The 20,586-nt window shown below is 39.9% G+C and overlaps 1 protein-coding gene across 2 annotated transcripts in view; it reads left to right on the top strand.

Annotated features, from left to right (window-relative positions):
* Positions 1 to 20,586, top strand: part of BEND5 (BEN domain containing 5) — an 851,004-nt gene that overhangs the window by 660,240 nt on the left and 170,178 nt on the right. For both annotated transcript variants that reach the window (XM_052665964.1, XM_052665965.1), the window contains exon 8: positions 8,415 to 8,529. In XM_052665964.1, the coding sequence (XP_052521924.1) occupies positions 8,415 to 8,529 (115 nt within the window). The remainder of the gene's footprint in view (positions 1 to 8,414; positions 8,530 to 20,586) is intronic.

Genomic DNA, 20,586 nt, shown 5'->3' on the forward strand with positions numbered 1-20,586 from the left:
CCCCTATGCTGGAAGCTGTTGAGGATCTCTGTGCCTTTTTCTAAAACCTGAAAAATCAATGGCATCAAAATGAGTCCTGAGGCCATAAATTGTTGGTTCCAATGAATGAGGCAAAGGCTCAAACTGCTAAGTTCCTCCATGTCTCCAGGTGTTAAATAACTGCTACAACATCAAAGCAAATCTCAGGGCTTGCCAGAAGCCTGCTTTGTCAGGGTAACCTTATGTAAAATACGACCTAGATGATGGTGGTCTTTTGTAACGAGATGTTTCGTGTGGTCTTGTTCCATCATCTAAATTCTGTTTACTAATTTTATTTTTCAAGCAGGGTAAGATTCTAGTTATAATAAGGAATGTGGAAAGTTTACAAAGTAAAAACTAGACCTGCTCTCACAAAATGTTTGATTGCCTCTTTTGTGGTTGATAGCTTCAACAGACAAATTCAGAATGCCACATTTTACCTGGGGTGATGCTGTGTGATGCTGAATACCACCTATGGTTTGTGGAACACATTTAGCGCTCCTTGATTTGTATGGAAGAAAAGATGACAGTAGTGCTGAGAGTACTCAAGCTTGCATTTCTGAAGTGTCCAGCAATTCTCATTGTCTCAATTGCTAGAATGTTTACTGCCTTCTGTTCTGCTGGTCTGGGTTTTAGGAAGATCTGGGAGAGGGACAGTCAGTAGCACAGACTTCCTGTAGATCTCTTCCAGCTGAGTAAGAATAGAAAAGTTTTCAGGATTTACTTACAATACTTAGCAACTTTTTTTGTTGTTGCTTAATACTTACTGTATTTCGAAGTGTATTTAGCACTCATGTGTTCCATGAGTTTGTTTGCAAAATCCATCTGCTGGTTTTGGCCCCGAAGATACCAGCTTTGTTGCCCTGCAAATCTAGGCATTGCTTTTTCAAGTTAAACTTCATAAAATATCAGGGTCTGATAACAACCTGCCAACAATCAGCAGTGCTAGAGATCGCAGTCTGACTTCTGGTCCCCCACCCTAGCCATCAGGAATGCCAACTTCAATTATATTTTACTGGTAGTGTATATCTGTATATCTTTTCAGTAACATCAGGATGTTGTACTCTACCCCAGCACCAGCAATCACGTATCCTCCAAAGCAAATATGATTCTTTTTATGAGGAAAGAGCCAAAGCTCATAAAGATACAAAGGAAATCCCGAATACTCACCACTTTTTTTTTTTTTTTTTTTTCACTAAATTTATTCTACTTCTCTGTTGCTGTTTTTGTGTCTGACTAGGTGACACTTACATCTATTCCTCTGCATGGTCTCCCTGCATGAAATACATCTGGAGCACATGTGGTTAGAACTCTTCAGTGTTTTGGGACAGTGTCTGAGTGGTCTAAACATAGACATCAAGCAGAAAGCATGGGACAATCAGTGCACATGAAAGATAGATTATGTAAGAGTATTTCCTTTATGTGAAAACAAAGAGTGTAAGCGTAAGTAAATAAATCCACAAGATATTTTCCAGCCCACTCTATCCCATGTGTTCTTAATCAGCAAACCCATTACAGTGGTCAGGAGGGCCTACCTAGTGGCACTGTGTGGTCCATCTTATTCAGTGGTTCTCAGTTGTTTTAATGTGGCAAGAAGTTCCCAAATAGTTTTTTTTTAATTTGTAATCTCAATGTTACTGGAGACTGTAATGGCAGAAATACATTCTGGTTCCATACAGCAGTACAGGATTTTAATACCTTTATTGTGTTTGGAACGTGATTGAAATACTTGGGCCCCAGAATGGCCAGAGTTGTTGGTAATTTTAGAGCTGTAAAATATTAAAGCAGTTGTTACTCATAAATTGTGAGGTGCTGATCTGTCCTGGTAGGCCGGCCACTCAGCTGTTGTTCTCAAGCAATTACACACCAAAGAACATATGGGAAAAACTTGGAGGGATGGCGTGGAGGTGAGTAGGTGTGATGCCCTGAATCAGGTCAGGCACTTTCAGAACTGTATGTATCTCTGGCAGAATCCATTTGGGAGGCTCTTGATTGCTGTTCCCATCTCTGGCTTTCTTCATCTGGGTTTGTGTTTCAGCCACGCTGACTGCCAGGTTAGTTATTAGTGGGAACCCATGCTGACTGGTGGAGAGGGAGGGAAACAATTTAATTTTTTTTAAGCATTCTTTGAATAAATTACTCCTAGTGCTTAGCAAGCACATTAAAACTTGAGTTAAAATCCATAGTGCCTTGCTCTGCCATTTTAAGCATTTGTTGCTAGTCATTACCAATTCCTTTGCACACAGCCCTAAAGCAGAAGCATGGTTTTCTCTGGAGCTGACATTAGCACTGTTTCATTGGGCTGGCAAAATGCAGTGAGCTAGTGTGTTCCCTGGGAGACTGGCTGTTTTCCATTTATTTCACTGCTCTGGAAACAGGCCTAGCTGTAATGGCCTAACATATCTTAAAACAGGGAAATTACTAATTCAAGTCAGTGAGCATATTTTCATTTTAAAAGAGTAACAAATTAAATAAACTCCCTGCATTTTGCATTTGAGACCTCAGTGTTTCATCTGCTGTAATCTAATTCACCCATTCATTTCCTGCACATTCATTTTATCTCATTATTTGAAATTTCCTTTGCTTTTAATCCTGTGTTTTGAAGAGACATAGAGTTACAGCAGAGAATAGATGAGAGAGCAATGGTAAATAAAAGAATAAACATCCCATAATACAGCTTGATGTGCTCCTAATCAATATGCTTATCACAGCTGAATCCTTGAAGTTAAACATACAACTTTTCTGCCTCTGGTTCATTAAAACTTCTTTAAAGATAGCTGAAATTGGGCCATCTGTGCAATCCATCAGGTAACTGGTGCTGTTTTATTTTTTTTAACAGCTATGATGGCTGGAGACAATAAAAAATAATAATAACCCTTCTGAAATGAACCTAGAGATATTTTGAGGTGTTTTCAATCAGTGACACACTCAATCTTATGTAGCGCTGAAAATAGTGATTTGTTTGGTTGGGACAAATTGTGTCATGATTAAAAAGTCCTGGTAATCCAGATCAACCAAGCCCTCCACATGTTAGGGAATGCATCTAGGTCACCTTTCTAATTCCATTTTGCTTGCCTCAATTGGGTCCTCTTTGTCTTGTCATGGGTAATGATGTTGCTTAGCCATTGCCTCCTTTGAGAGTTTCATGTCCATGGGAACCATTGGCAGCTTCTCCGTGTTATCTAGCATTTGATTAGTTTTCACTGTGTGGCACCCTCAGGCCTGTACAGTTCTGCTCTGAGCCTATCCTGCAGGGAAATGAAATCTGAGTGTCAAGGTGGAGGAAAGGTAGGGTGTGATGAATACTCCCTGATGTCTTAGTGCATGGCATTGCATCCCTCTCTGAGTGTAAGCATTTCTGCTGTGTTTGTGTGCACAGATGATGTCCAGAGAGAGAGTTAATGAAAAACAGGCAGTGTGCTGGATTTTCCCACTCTCGCTAATTGCAGCAACCACTCAGGCATATGTATGCAGATATACATTAGGTTTGGGAGCTGGAAACTGTTAATTTATACTCCAGGCAGTGAGATTTCCTTCGTCTAACACTATAACTAGTGTATCTGGTTTATATCTCCAGTGCTCCTTCACTGCTCATATTTTATTATTTTTTTATGAAACAGACCTTATTTTTGCCATGGATTCCAAGGGAACTTCTGGAAAGGCAAGGAAAACAATTAATAAAGCATCACTTTGGAAATCCATGAATCCCTTTCGTATTGATAAGATTGTTAGGATAAGGTTTCTTGTTTTCTCTTTACTTCTTATACCATCTCTTCTTCCATTTCTGTCCCAATGGAAAGCCACAAATAGCTGAGTGGTGGTATAAGCACTAAGGGGAGGAACAGAGAAGGAGTAGGGTCAGCATCTGCAGTGATCCTCTGCTTATGGATCACATGCAATGATCCTTTGTAGAGATAATTTCAGCGTCAGCGTGACGTTAGATCATGTCAGTAATCCTGCTGTGAGTCAGCTCTGCTCATTTATCACCATTAAAGTGTTTTGTTTTTTTTTTTGTTTCCCTCTCCACCTCTTGCTGTGGGGTTGAATATTGGAAACACTTCAGGTTAAGGTATTATAGGGTCGTTTCTGGCTATTGACTGTCCTGGGGGCTATTCTGACAGCACAGATCTGCATTCTGCAGCCCTAACATGGCCTTGTTTGGCCTGTGTTGAGTGAGGTTCAATGTGAAGATGATATCTTTCCTGCCACGCTGGGATGGAGAAGAGTTTTTTATCTGTCATTTTTTCCCCTTTGCAGCCACAAGAAAAGGATGAGGAATGAGCAGACCAGGATCCCTTTTCCACCACAGAGTTCCTTCATGCCTAATGACAAGACAACAAACCTCACATTCTTGTTTTCCTACTTTTCACAAATGCACGAGCATAACATCTTTCCTGTTGGTTTCTGTGTCCTTTAACAGGACATTTCAATATTTATACAAGGATGAGTGTTCAGGGCTTCCTTCATATTTATTTTCCGGTGAATATACCATACATTTGTGTTCATACTTAAATGTTGTGCTCTCTTTAACATATAGGCTCTGGCAAGCTGACTGTAGGATACCATCAGCTAACCATTCAATGTTAGGAAACGGGTCTGAAAGTATTAATCATTTCTTCTTTCTTGTCATATGCTAGAACACAGTCCAGGATACGTTTGCATTAGCAGTTGCCATATTGCATTAGAATCTGTGGTAATTAGGTTTTCAGTAGTAGGAACAGGGCAAATGTATGATATAGTTATACAATTAAATGTATTGTCAGAGTGAAAGGATGTGGTGAGGCAGAAACAGGATAATGCAGGCTTTGCTTTGGAAGGAGCAAATGTGAAGAGGTCATGTTAGAGACAGCAGGAAGTTTAAACAGAGTTTAAAGCAGTTGATTGAGGAAACACCATTTCCGCTGTTCTTTCTGGATAAGCAGAGAAAGTTACTTTGCCACGTTACAGGAGGAGGGATGGTGGCAGAGGGTGCTGCTGAAGCACCATAAACTGGATTAGGGAAGAGAAGTGTCACAGGATCTGGTGTTATGGTAGGTGCGACGTGCTGAGCTGCAGGAGAAATTCCAGCAAGCACATCTGGTCTTGAGAAAGAATTATGGCAGCAACGTGACTCTTAGTAGAGAAGGTCTGGTCCAGATTTGGCACAGTTTCAGTGAAGTTTCTCAGAAAGGACAGATTAAAAAACCAGCAGCTCATTGCTAAGATTTCTAGTATCGTTATGACAGCATATCTAACAGCTTGCAGTTGTCAGCACTGTTTTCCTTTCCCCTGTTTCTACTTCTTTCTTGCCTTCCCCTCACAACAATTGTGGAAAGCTCCTTAAAGTTAATATAAAGTCTACACTTGGTTTTGTGTGGCCTGTGGATAAGCCTCTTCTCGTGTCATGGTTGATTGCTGATTTCTGAGCCATTCTAGTTCCAGGCAGCATCTATAATTGCATGTTATTATTTAAAAAATGATTATTTTAATTACTTACCAAAAAGGAATGTACCAAAATACTTTCTATTTGTTTGCTTCTTTTAATTGGAGAACTTTTACATACTTTCATGTGCCCGGGTAGGTCTACTCCATCAAGTTCGTTCTTTCATCTTGAAGCGACTTGAAGAGACAATATGCAGTTAATGGGACATTTTCTTTGACCTCTAGCTGTAGAGATTTGTTTTTAAATAATATTTGTCGTATTTTTCATAGATGGTGTGACTGATTCAGATTGGATTATTTCATTTGACCCAAACTGGAGCTGTGGTTCGAAGATCCAAGTAATCTGTGGGCAGCCGTTTTTTTTCTTTAATAGCAAACTAATTGGCAGACCAATTAATCTGCTCATCTGTGAAGAGAAAATTTATAGCAATAAGTAGTTCTATTTCCAGAAGTCATTCTCTGAAGTAACATTACAGTGGCCTTGTTTACTTCATGCCCTGCAACATGATCCAGTGCTTCAACAGTAGCACAGGTCAATTAGTGGACAAATTAAGCAATTATTAGCCACTAACAAGGGTGACTGGCATCATTACCCTTCCTGTTTACCAGCAAACTGTTATTTTAATACAAAAATCAACAAATAAATTAGGGCATCTGTTGTATTGCCATGTCTGCCTTGAAGTAAATGATATTAAATGGGCTTTGGTTGCTGCCAAATTCCTAACCCCAGCCTAATGAGATACACTGATATGTCTCTTGCTGATTACAGAAGCTGTAAAATTTAGTTTGTATTGATTTATTAACAAGCCCAAGTTCTCTGGTATGATTTTTATTTTTTTTTTTTAAACAGTCTGATATCTGTCTTTTTACTTTAAATGTTATTGATCCAGAGCCCATCAGGTTCCTCTGAAAGACAAAAGTCTATGCTGATTGTATTGATTATTTGGATGCTTACAATAATTTTATGGTGACATTCATGTATGTTTTCATCTGGTGCTTCTCTTGTGCTCCTTGGAGTTGCTTTTCTTCCAGGCTAGATTCCTCTTTGTCAGTTATTTTTAACATTTGCTTTGTATTTCTGTCATGGGGTAAGTCTTGGTCAGATTTAAGTAATATAGTCTCCGAACTATGCAAGTAGAGTAAGCCATTTCTGACTGGGTGAACATAACTGCGGAATGTTCTAATAGATTGAGGATATGCTGGGAGATGCTGGGTATGATTTTCTACCAATCTGCTGTGTGTTCAAGATTAGTCTGTTCCCTCTTGTCTACTGTACTGTACTGTACAACAGTGTGTTGTGAAGAGCCAGCATTCACTCATAACATGTTTAGAGCCTTTCATGCTTGGTTAGGGAATAATAATTCACTTTGCAAAGCTGATAACTGCACCTTCTATTGCTGGTTTGCTAATTTGCCTCAGATATTCAGGCTTAGTACCTTTTCCTGTGGAAGACCCAGTGGCAGAAAGGGTTTAGTCTTCAGGTTTAGTTGCTAATAGATGAGAAATTTGGTGGTGTTTACAGTCAGATACACCTTGACCACCTTAGGCATTTCAAAAACTTCATTTTACCCCTTGTGCTTCAATAAATTAGAAATAATTCCAATAGCAACATCAGTTTAAATCATTAATATTTGAAATACAAAGTGGGCATTATGATTTAGACCAAATGAATTACCAATTTTTACTGCATCGTAAGGAATCAAGTTTAAACTCAACTTTCTGAAGTCAGCTAGTTAGCCCATGCCATCTCTTCTGTGCTGAACTATTGCTTGTTATATCTATTCCCTAGGGCTTTGCCTTGTCCAACATTAAATGTTTCTGATGACGGGGTTCCACTCTTCCCCTAGAGAGATGATTCCACAGTATAATAGAGCTTGCCATTAGTGAAATTTTACTCATAATCAGCCTTAATTTTTCTCTGCTTAATTTTATCCAGTTACTAGAGCATAGTGATTGATTTATTCTGGGGAAATTCAGTAAATTGTTCTTGCTTCACAGGATGGACATTATGATAAATATCAAACTGTCATGACCGATCTGTGGGTGTCCTGAGATTACACAGGAACTCAATTTATCTCGACATTTGTTCCCTGGAAACCATTCCTGTCAGTACCAACTCGGTGGGAGAATAAGCAATGAATGGAACTTCTAGGCTGCCTGCCTCCTGCCCCAGTGCCAACCTTGGAGCAAGGAGAGGATGAATTACTCCCTGAGAGCAAGCTTAGAGGCAGGAGCCCTGGTGGGGTCTGGTGCTGGATGTGCCTGGAGGAAGGATTTTAGGATCTGTCATTTGCCTTGCTGCCACAATAAAGGATCTGCCTTGATGAAGTAGAGTTGCTCCTGGTTTGTATGGGTGTAAAGCAAGTGATGAATCTGACCTTATGAATTCCAAACTGTCAGTCCCACAGTTTTCCCTGTGCCTGGTACAGAGTTGATGTAACTCTCCTGAATATAGTAGGATATTTTATACCTCTTCACACATTCAGATGACCTGATCTCTGTGTTGAGGGTAGATCGAGATACCTTCTTGAACAAATTTGAGGCGGTTCAGGTCAGCGGGTTGCCACTCCTGAACTGAGTGGCATTACATGCCCATGTACATACATGCTGGTCATGTAAAACTAGTCATTTGTTCTCAATTTTACCACTTAAGAGGAAAATGTTTGCTGTGATTGAGCTGATGAGGAGTAACTTGGCTGGTTCTAATGTAGTACTTGATGTACAATGCTGTACTTGAGTTATCAAGGTGGGCTAAGCATATTTATTCGTAATGTTGTTATTTCTGGGGATTTTTTTGTTTTTAAGTAAAAAGTGCTATGTGATTGCCAGTGGCTGGTTATGTTTGAAGCAGAACATTGTCAGGAAGCAAGAGAAATGATCATTTTAATCTTTTATATGTGAGTTTTCAGATAGATACCTGGAAATTATTGATGCTATAAACCACTCTCTTCAAGTTCATCTTTTGTTTTTCTCAGGTATAATTGATTTCCTTGTGAGCCAGCATCCTGTTGCAAAAGTACTGAGAGACCACCTGGTGTTCAAGATTGCACCTATGCTCAATCCTGATGGAGTATACCTAGGAAATTACAGGTATGATATGGAGAATTAATCTCTATATTGTTATATCTACCTTATACACCCTGTTCTGTTTTTTCACCAAATGGCTTATTTTCATTCCTTTCTTTTAAACTGAAGGTTACCATGTGTCTATAAAGCTTCCTGAAATTCCCATTGAGGAAGGGGACACAATGGCAAATTTGTTTTCATCAAGGGGTAGACAGAAAGTCCCCAAGATAGAAGAGTATCTGCTCTGCAAGCCTCCTTTATGTATGGGAGCTGAAGTCAGCATGGAGCTAGACCTCAGCTATGTTTTATAAACACATTCGTTATGCTGCTCATCTGCATCTCTGTAAATGTGTCAGTCAATCACAGTTTCCTTCAACTACCCAGATCATCCATTAAAGTCACAGATTTCAGTCTATTATTGTATTGTAGTAGATAGTGATACATAGAATGGAATAATCACCCACCCTATGCTAATTTTGCTTCATTTTAGTATTTGAATTACTGCTTTACCTCTTCCTCCATTGAGAACATACCCAGATAATCTTTTGTTTTCCCTAAAATTGTTTGTTCCTTATGCATTTATTTACAAAATAGATGTGCTGCTGGAGGTGATAATGAAAAGCAGTTGATAAGCTGATGATTAGTTTGTGGGGGCAATTACATCTACCACATAGTTCTCTGGAGAAACCCTTGAGAATTGTAATATAGTGTATGCGGTTTTGCTTACAGTGCAAGACTAAATAACACTATACTCTTAAGCCAGGCTACTTCGAGGTTTGATCTAATTAGGTTTTGCATTGCTAAGCAGAATAAGACTAGATTATTGTGTGGATGGGGAGACCATTGAGGAAGAAGATAGAAATTGCAGAGTTGGTGCTGCTGGCTCTGCTTTTTGTTTTCAGGCGTGATTCTCAGTCTGCTTGTGCTTTGTTGCTTCCTAAACTGAAGTAGTAGGAGACTGCTTGGGTAATTTCACCACATTTATGCAAGTTTTGTATGTGAAACTTCCAAGGGCAAACAGTCACCCTCCAGCTACACCGATACTCACTCAACTCAGCTAATCTGAAAGCAGAGAGCAATACTGCAGCAGTGGTGTCTCACAGCACCGGGAATTTATTGTAATGGCTGTGTCGCCGTATAGGAATGGCTCTACAATCTGATACTACACTATCTTGTTGCAGGTGCCCTGCACCTAGGCAAGTCCAGTTGCAATTAAGCAGCTTTCTTTTCCTGCCATAAATTCACCTGCCCTGTAGGTTTTTCTCCTGCATTGTTATTTATACCCTTTGAGAGGCATGCAGCTTTAGACATGCATATGGCTCATAACCTGAAAGGCCATCTGGGAACCCAGGTATTACGAAAGGGCAAGTGAATTCATCTGGAATTGCTGAGCCTGGTATTATACTATTGTTTTAGCCTTTCATGATATGCAGAATTTTCAGCCCTCCTGAACTAAAAGCACTTTTAATGAGGTAGCTGGAAAAGCATTTGATTTCCTTGCAATTCTTCACTTTATTTACAAAAGGCCTAATGTAACTAATAAGTTAAAAATGAGGGTAATAAGCAAAATACTACCTATTATCTTGAGAAGAATATTAAAAAGCCTAGTAATGTGCCGGCGTTGTAGTTAACTAGTGCTGAGTGAATAATTTACAGCAAACACTTTATTTCCTGTTCATACAAAATCCACAAGCACATCAGAATTTATTTGCTTGAATTTGCTGGATGAATTTAAAGGAAAGAAAAAATCTCTAAGGATCAATTGCTAGTATTTGAAAATTTAACTCTTTGGCTTCTCCGTGATTGACTAGATAAGTCTGTTTTATCTCTTTTGGTCTTTGTTCGGATTAGCACATAAATAGAACTTTCAGAAATCTTCAACATGGCATGGTATAACACAGAGGTATCAGCTGGGGGCAACCCTCTTTGGCTTGCAAACAAGGTTTGTGGTGCCATAGGCAGCAAGAGCATTTCTAGTCATTTGAACTTCTCTTTCCTGTTATCTCCTTCTCTCTCAAAGCAGCAGCTACTGACTATTTCTTTGGTTCACTGGAGGTGCGTGTTCAGAGCTATGCAAGTTAAGATAATGAAATGGGTAATTAAACCTCACGCTTGAGTTTGTAAACTCATCCTCTGCCATGGGGAGAAATTTTGTTTTAACCCCAGTGCTATACAGCTTTATACGGTTGGCGAAGTATGCTGTCAGATGGACTTTGCTGTTCTCTGAAATCCCAAGTGCAGTGAGCACTGTTAGAAGTCTGACTGTGTCAGCAGTTCTTGTAGAGTGGATGGGATGTACTAGTTCTCATGTTCTGCTTACACATTTGCACAGGTAATATGGTAACATTTGACTGATGGGGTTTTTTTTTGTTGTTGCTTTCGGAGGTGAAGGACTCTTGTGGATGGTGTGTCTCTGTGCAATTCTCTGAAATATTTTTTTTTCCTTTGTTCTGAGTTGCTTGTGAACTAAGGTCTAGGAGTTTAAGACAAAACTGCAACCAATAATACCAATAATTGTCTATTATCTATAAATTGTTGCTCATTCTCAAGGGAACAGACCAAATAGGTTGTGATTCTACAGGGGCTTTCTTGTGGTGAAATGTTCATAACCAGCAACAAGTGAGTTTAATATCATGGCTATAAAACATGACTGCTCGCGGCACAGAAATACCTGTGAGGAATGTTGTTTCTATGTTGCACATACTTTGAGGGGGCTCCAAAAGAAACCATCATGGGACTGAATGTCAATTCCTTTGATATCCGGTTTTATGCAAAAAAAAAAAAGATTGCTAAACTTTACTGATGTATTCAAGTATGTGCAAGTGTTCAGAAAGTATACTTGTGGGCCCCATACAGTTGGGAACAAAAAGCCAAGGGTCATTCCTAGCTAAAACAGTAGCTTTTTAGCATGACTGTCCCTCTGTTCTGGCAGGTGATTTGTCCACAGCTCTCAACAAAAGTGAAAGACCCTTTTTGATGAGGATGGGGCATAACTTTTTTTTTTTTTTTTTTTTTTTTCATCAGTGAAAAGATCATGGCAAAAATAAGTATATTTGTGTGCTTTTCCATCCCTCTCTGATGAATTAAACTGTGAAACAATTTCAGAAAGCAAAGGAATACTGCTATTGAGAAGAGAGATTTCTTGACTTTTCTCTACTTGTGCTATAGCATTATCATCTTCTGAATCTATTACCATCCCCAGGGAGGTGGAGTTAGACTAAGAAAAAAATGTGTTCTTGCTTTAAAAGTCGTGCATCCCCAGGCTTGGCCTGAACTTTCCTTTATCGAGAGCTTGTTCTTAAGCTGGCATTCTGCAGTTAAATGCTGAAATGTGTCCCTGCAGGCAAGATGACTGTACCACACTGTCTTAGATTAGTTCCAATTTGTCAGTCTCACCTTCCAGAGATGAAACCCCATACTAGCACCAAAAGGGATGTATTTCTTAGTCTGGGCAGATCTTCACTGAGATGTCTCGGAAATGCCATGACAAGCTGCTTGAAATATCCTGTTTTCTGAAGGCTTTGTTGTGTGACCCACTAATGCTCCCTTCCTTAATGTTTCTGCATTGCCTTTGATGTTTTAGCTGTAGCAGTGCCACCCTTCTCTAAATTAAAGCCATGAATTAGCTGAAATGTTCTAATACGTCATCAATAGGGTTGATGGTAGAAGAAGGTATAATCCTTCTGTCTTGATTGTAGGGGGCTTCAAGAGTTTGTGTGGATGGGGGAAGAGGGCACATGCCAGTTCTGATCTTTTCTTGTTTCACTATCAGGTATGATGGTTCTAAAGCCAATAAAGTCTTCTACTTGCTTGTGTGAGGGTTCAACAAAACAAGTTGTTGGTTGGAAAGGAGGCCAACCCTACTGAGATTGGAAAGCCAAATTCACTGTAAGTGGTGGGAGAGTTCATACGTAAATGAGAGCTGTTTTGTCATGAAATGTTTTGGATAAATGGCATATTTTAGCCCTGGAAATATGGTTTTGTAAAAACTTGAAACTGCTTGCAGAAGTGGGCTGAATTTGACAGTTTGTTCTGTGTGGGGGAAAAAAGAGAGAAAGGAAGGCTTAAAGAAACAAATTGATTAGTTTTAGCATTTTCTAAGAAAAATCTTTTGTTTATTTAATACTGGCATGATCTGCTTAAAAACTCTTTTGGTAAGATCCCTATTGAAGAGTCTGAAATAAAATGAGAAACTTTGCTTCAGATCAAATTAAATACTTCACATTGATCCTACAAAGGTTTTTTGTGAACTTTATTTCTGTGACTAATAGTCCAAGTGAAACATTGATGTTCACATGTAATGGCTGAAGGGTCATTTGACAGTAAAAGCATAAGGAGATTTTATCCAAAACGTCTTAGCTTTGAATTAGAACTAGATCTTGTAACATTGGGTGACTGTCTTTGGTCTTTGATATTAACACTTTCAGATTCTATATATATACCCACATACATAATTGTTCACTGTTCACAGTGGCTGGATATGCCATGTCATCATACTATGTCACTTGACTTCTTGCGAGGCATGGCTGTTCATGTGCATGTTGACATTTGCCTAACATCTCTTGATTATTGTTCATGTGTTTTTTTTTGATGGGAAAGGTTTTTTTTTTTTGCTACCTTCATTTCATGAATGTGAAACACATGCATTGCTTTGAATTGAAAAACTGAGTATCTATCTCAGATGACAAGATGAAGCTCTCGATGGAGTTTATTTTTCCTAATTAGATGTTTGTCATTGTGTATTCTATATAACAGCATATAAGTAAACAATCATGGGCCTTTTGAATAAATTTATTGGTTTTATTTATGTTACTGGGCATAAAAAAATCTATAATTACCAGGTACAGCCGCACTATAACTGGTATTTAATGACAATTACTTTTTGTTACCATAGAAATGAGTCCAAAGTAGTTACCTATAATTTCTCATTCCCAAACCTCACACATGTTGTATTGCAGTATTACCATAGTAATTGCCTATTAGTCATCATAAAATAAGCAGTTACCCAGAAGATATCAGGATAGTGTGAAATTTCTCATCTCCTTCAAAACTTGCAGCACATGCCGCTTCTCGTCTGCCTTCAGTGGGATTTTGCTTGAGTGACAAAAATGTTGGTGGTGCATTAACTCAAGGGATGAAAGGATGTGATTGAGAGAGAATTATACTCTAAAAATACACTGCTGGGAAAAGTATGTTCCGTACCCTGAAAATATAAGACTATGTCGTATTATTTAAAAGAAAAAAAAGAGGCATTTTTCAACCGCATGCGATGGAGATTTGTTCCTCGCTATGAGTTTTCTCTGTTTTTTTGTTTGTTTGATTTTAATCCTCCTGTGACCAAACCAGAGGTTATATATCTGCAAGGGTCTGTGAGAACAGCTGTGCTGCATCAACCTCACAAGTTCAGTTTCCACCAGTGCAGCAGTGGATGGTACCAAGGGAAAGGTTAGAGCAGGAGATGCTTACAGTGTTCTTTGTCACGTCTTCTTTCACAGCTTCCCATACTTTTCCTTTTCCTGAGCTGATGGCATTTCTCTTTCATTAATCCATCTCTCTAGTACCTGTCCAGTTGAGCTTGGATAAGGGAAGTGCTGGCACTTGTTCTCCTCTGGCTCAAGGCTGTTCAGCTTCTGCACCATTGTGGGAAGCACTGCCTACATGAGGCTGCTGTCAGCTTCACCCACTACTCAGTGGCCTCTCTTTCTCTTTGCTTTTGTTCTTAACTTAGATTGCAGATTGCTCAGGGCAGTGAGCTGCTTTCTCTACCTGCCTATGTCACATTTAGCATCAGCCATTTCTTTGCATCACCTTCTTCCTTATGGAGGTGGGAGGGGATGAGGCATGGCAGAAGAGAAAGCTTTCCCTCCCCCAGCTTCTGCTTGAAATTAAGGAATGTTCAGAAATGGTCTGTGCTGTCCTTCTCCCATTGGGATGGGAGTCATGGGGATCTATTGTGGATTTTCCAGAATGTGCTGAGCTGGGGACATGGAAAGCAGAGTCTGAAGTGGTTCCTCAGTTGTGATCAGGCGTGCTTTAGGCACCAGCACTGGAAAAGTCCAGGAAGGCAAAGCAAGCAGTGAAGATTTTCTCTTCACAGCACTGTTGTTCCTCTCTTCCTTTAATGCTTTCTTTCCACTGTGGTTCTTATTGCCCCAAATGCTAGCGTCACTAAACAGTGATCATGGTTACTGGCTTTGGTCACTATTAATTTAAACAAACAAACAACAAAAAAAGTTTCCTTTTGTTTAAAAATAAAATAAAATAAAAAGTGGTCATCTTTTATCTTAAAACAAATACCAGGTTTGCAAGAGGGTTCCTATCTACTGCCATTGAAAATGCTCTTTATATTGATGTGGTAACTGCTCATTTAAACCATATTACAGCTCCTGAGTATTTTTCAGTTGCTATTGATGTGACAAATTCTCTTGCACAGAGGACTGCACCAATCAATAGAGTCAGTGTATGTGCTTTAACAACAAAACCACTTGCCTTGGGGTTCCAGTTGAATCTGAACCTTTTAGTAGCATTAAATAAAGCTATATTTATTTTGCTTTTGGTACAGGAAAAAAAAAAAAGACCTAATTTAATACAACTTGTTGCAAGGGCTTGAAGGCAGCATTATGGGACCAGTTTCACACGTGATGAATACGCAACTAGTGTTGGAGCTGCTATTTTGTTGTTATAAGCAAACCCTTTTTTAGCTAGATTGATCAGGGACTACAGAGTAGCTTTATATTTTTACGGAAGCAGGGAGAGAAGTCATAATGAAATCATAGCATTTTTATATCTGCCATTATTCCACTGAGAATGAGACATGATGTCCTTAAAGAGACAGGGCTATTTATTTTCCATTTAAATAGGACCATTTGTGATTATTACCTTTGAGCCGTTATGCAGAGGATAAGCACCCAACTCATGAATCCCAGCCAAGTGAATCGAAGTTTTGTACCCGAGTGCCATTTATGTCTGTGTGTTGCTGTAGGAGCCCATTCTTGACCTTCTCTGAATTCATTTTTGCATATCTTTCTCTTATAGAATATATTTGCAATAAATAGGGGTGTTAATGTCAATTCAGATTAAATGCCCATTTCTTTTCCTGCTCTCCTGAATAGCTAATCTTAGATCTGAATGATCTTATTTGGATTCCTTTGCTCTACTTTCAGCTATAAAGCCAACTAATGTTGGACTTCCTTCTCTTTCTCTGTCCTTTGTCTAGCTTGTGTATCTGAATGGTGATTTGAGTTCTTGCTCATAGTAGCAAACAAATGAGGGAAGTCACCAGTATTCAAGATGTTTTGTTGTTTTTTTAATCTGCAAAAGACTTGCAGTTAACTTCAGCCTATTTACAGTGGATCTGTGCTTTGGTTTCCCTAGCTGCAATTTAGGAATAAATTAGGTCTGATACACAAGGTTAGCTGTGGACCTTACAATTATTAGTGTGTGGTTAAATAACATTGCATTCATTCCTTTGCTTTGAGACACTATATAGGTATCAAGCAATATTGCTTAGAAAAACGACATCTTTAAATATACCTATGCAATCAAAACTATGTTTTGTTTTATTTCTGATTTTGCAAGTGAGAGGAGGCAGAAACACGTTGAGCTGGTCACTATCTCGTGATGTATCAAGCTGAGCTCTACCTTTTGAACAGCAGTTGCCAGGCCATCCTCAGTGGCTTTCAGACTGAAGGGCTGCTCTGAAAGCCTGTTTGCTGGACACACAGTTATTGCTGTCACACTACCTAAGAAGTATGCCATGTATTTACAAGTGCCATCTGCTGGTAAGGTTTCCTGAGCTATTTCCAGAGGCAGGTGTAAGACATGCCTTCCTTCTAACAGCCTTTTTTTCAATCAGCAATCTGCAGGCATCTGCCTGCTTACATGGGACACAGCTAGCTTCTAACTTGAATTGCACCTTGCATTTACACCAGAAATCCTCCTGCTCTAGCAGGTGTCTCTGCAGCAGCTGTGGGCTGATGTTGCATATGTTGATATGTTTGTGTGGGAAACGTTTGCATAGGTGCTAGCAGTGGGGATCCAGCTTCCCAGTCCCAAGGCTTTGTCTCCTTTTTCCCCCCATATTACATTAATGTACTGCTGCTTTGCTGAAGATCTGGTTCAGGAAGGGGCTCTTGAACACCTACAGCCCTACAGATAGCCAGGCTGTATGTGGGGATTCAAGATGTTCTTGTGCTATCAGGGCTACTGAGACTGTTGTACTCTCACTAGATGGCTGCCTCCTTCCCTCACTTTGAGAGGATTCTGTCTAGCATGGAAAAACTTGGCTATACTCTCCTGGCTCTGGAGGGGTTCCTAGATGCTGCTGTCTGTTGGTCCAGGGGACACAACCAGGCTACTGTCATATCTTAGCTTTACTAGGGTACATCTGATTATGGTTCATGCCAAAAAGATTTTTCCTTGCAAAAAGTAACAGAAAAATGTAAACTGCAAAATATTTTCCTGTAGAAATGACCAACTTGAGGTCAAATTTTGCATTAATGAGGTCACCTGCTGTTCATTCCAGGGAACAACTGAGAGAGAGAACGTGGAGGGGGTTTTATTTTCTATCCATAAGCATAGGAACACCCAGCATGTACTTAGCTCGTATCCTATTTTTGGATTCTTTCTCCGCAGGTAGTATCTTAAAAACTTTCTCACCGTGTCCATTCTGCAGTTCTCCTTATTTAATCAGCATCTGATTACCAAGACCTACAGATTTTGTCACTTTTAAGGCAAAGCAGCTGATGAAAAAAACTGATAAAAAAGAGGTCTCCATTTACAGAAGATCATCAGCAGCCACTGATCCCTCTCAGTGCCTCTGAAAAGCTCCTTGCTTCTGGTCAGTATTTATGATGTGACACAAGCAAAGTGTTTAGTGCTCACCTTCAGCTTATGGTGAAAGTATTTCTCACATATCAATGGAGATGTTGTGTATTCCTTTTCCATCTGCTGCTGTGTGGGTAGTGAGGGGGAAATCCCATCCAAATTACTAGGGAAACAATAGCAGCCTAAGGGAATGTTTGTTTAAGTTGCTTTTGGTTGTTTTCTTTTCGCTGTGGCAGCTGCTCAGTTGTTTTTTTGTTGTTGTTGTTTTAAATGGTGGCACTTAAAATGATGGCAGCTTGCTGTATAATTTATGATATTAGACCTAAGGGCAGTATCATATAACATGAAAAAAAATATCCTGAGACAAATCTAAATAATAAACATCCATTATCTAAAACAATATGGTTTTAGTAAACCAGCATTCAATAACCTAATGATGTGCATCACTTCTGGGGAGTATAAAGGGGCAGATGCCTTTACACATCTTGGCTAGCCTGCTGACTTGCAGAATCCCTAATCTTGGTGACACAGAGGAGCCTTGTTTTGATCCTTTCCAGTAACGGATCTCAGTAGTTTGGTTTTGTGATGTATCACTTCTACACAGGAGAAAGGAAGCCTTTTTGCTTATGCTAATTTGCATAGGTGAAGTCTCTCAGAAGATGAGCTATGTGTTAAATCTTAGAAGGAGTTTTCAAGGTGTTTGTCTGAAAACATAGTTTATGTCTGTAAAAGAAACTTTTTTCTGTAGCTGCTAGTACACAAATCTTTGTTGCTGGAATAGATAGTGATTGGAGACTGCTGTTCTATAGCTGTTTTAAGCTAAGAAGAGTGTGATCTGGCAGTTCAGCTCTGCTCCCTCCTGGCCACACATCTCTGCCATCTCCTTTGTGCCACAACTTGTGCTTGTGTGGCAGTGCTATGAGCCAGAAAAGGATTGATCCTGTAGAAATCCAGGTCGGTTTTCACTTGGCTTGCACAGCCAGGAAAATGGTACCAAAGCAAGAGGTAGGAATGAGCAGTGACAGATCTCTTCTATTGATGGTTTGGGTGTAATGCTCTTAATGTTCTGAAGCTGGAGGCTGAGATGTTGGTAGCTGTTGTGCAGTTATTCCTGACACCCTAGAAAAGAAGGACGGGATGACCACTGATTTCCTGAGTGCTGTTGGTACATTCATTGACAACTTTGCCTATACTATCTCTTTCTTAGGTTTATCATTTGCTAGTAGGTGCAAATGGTTATTATTTTTACTGCCCACTCAGGGGCTTCATGGAGTCAGAGGCTGGAGATGAGTTGTTTCCATACAACTGTTATGTCCTGTTGCGTATGTGGTGGAAAAGTGTCCACGAAATCCCTTTCTCTCTCCACCCCCTTAAAATACAGCAGCCAACATAATGGTGCTGATGTGGCAGCGGGAGCAATTAATCTCATAGCAGATTACCTTTTGCCTGCTGCCTCTGGCACCAGGCAGAGGGGGGATGTCAGGATGCCCTAGGAGGAGGTGTATGTGACATCTGATTGACAGCTGATGGCTCTGCCTGGTTGGTGCCCGGGAGCTGGAGAAAGAATGCTGACATGGATGGGTTGTGGTCAGGAAAGGGATGGATGTGACATTTGTGGACACACAGTGCTGAATCACGCAGGCAGTATCCATCTCTGCCAGTGTGAGTGGGATAGTTATTCTGCCTCTTCTTCCCCTCCCAGACTGGAAAGGATGTATATTAATAGAAGTATACGTGACTTAATGTGCAGCTACTCAGTGTTAACCCATGTCCCCAGGGAAGAGAAGTGCTTATTTCAGGTTGTGCAGATCATAAGCCTGCTGTCTTGTGTGGTGCATGTGCTCTGAATGCTAATGCTCTTTTTCCCTTTTCTTTACTGACACAGCCATTGAGCTGATGAATTGTATAGATTATACAATGATAATGGATGGGGAAGGGGAATAGTAAATCCTGCCTGTTTGTAGAGAACAGCTGGATTCCTAATAACACTGGAATGCTGTTATGGTGGGGGAGGTTTAGTTGCCCCCTCCCTTTCATCGCTGCCATTCAGACATCCCAGTGTTTGCATAAGGATGAAGCTTTCCAGCACCCTGAGGCTAATGTAGCAGTTATCCTGGGAGTCTGCCAGCTCTGTTGGATCTAGGAAGAGTCTCAACTTCTCCATGGTGCCTCTGTGTGATGCCTTTGGGAAGAAAGGAAGATAAGAGGCCTTGTATTTGATCTCCAAGTAACAGCTGGGTGAGGGAATGGTTTCTCCTTGTAAACTAGCCCAGTCCCTAGTTGAGAAGTGGGCTGAGCTCTGATCTGATCCTGTGCAAGGCAGCAAGTAATCTGCATTATGGAAAGTCTTAGGGCAAGATTGAGTTGGGAATTTCAAGATCTGCAAGAAGGATGATGCAGAAGTGTGCAAAACTTCCAGTATTTTGTATTATTAATAATAAATAATGTATATTAATTTTAATTGTAACAAGCTAGCAAAGGAGACTGAATGTTCAGATGATTGATAAGACTGTGGTGTTCACCAAAAACCACAATCCTTTTCTGCTAGATGCTGTACAAGCACATCATAAATGATCCTCACTTTCCCAAAGTGCTTTCAGAGCTAAAAGTGTGGCGCAGCAGGTGTACAAGGCAATCAAGTGAACTGTTATAGCAAGGGAAGACAAAGTGCTAAATATAATCGGATGAATAATTGTAGGGCTTTCTCTCTTTTTTTTGTGATTATTTTTTTTTCCTCCCTCTGGTCAATGGCAGGAAACACAATAGATAACTATACAATCAGGATAAGTAATCTTCATATATCAGTGGATAGTAGGGCTTCTCTAGATTTAGTGAAGCTGGAGAAGGGACTTTCAGTGGCAAAATACATTTTGCAAAGGGAGGTTGAACCAAAAGGTGCATTTATTCAAAATGGATTACGTCTAGATGTTCCTCTGTTCTCCCTTTTTTCACTGCTTGGGCATCTCCTAGTGCAAGTATTATTTCAATTCTAGCTCTAGGATTTTTGCTGTTCTATTGCAGCTGAGCAACGCTATGGTTCTACTCATTTTTTTGCACCTGGATTAAATCACCATTTTGTGCAGCTGGAGGTAGTTTTGTTCAGTAGGTTTTGGAAATTCACAGGTGTTTAAGGCCAGTCAATCTTTTGGCAGCGCTGGCTAGTGAGGAAGCTTACACAGTGCTTCAAAGCATGTTTATGCAAAGCTACCAATTCCATGTAAGCCCTCCCTGCAAGTTTTACACCCTAGTGATTAT

The sequence above is a fragment of the Tympanuchus pallidicinctus genome, unplaced genomic scaffold (genome assembly GCF_026119805.1).
Source record: "Tympanuchus pallidicinctus isolate F22 unplaced genomic scaffold, pur_lepc_1.0 scaffold7, whole genome shotgun sequence".
In the NCBI taxonomy this organism is placed as follows: Eukaryota; Metazoa; Chordata; class Aves; order Galliformes; family Phasianidae; genus Tympanuchus; species Tympanuchus pallidicinctus.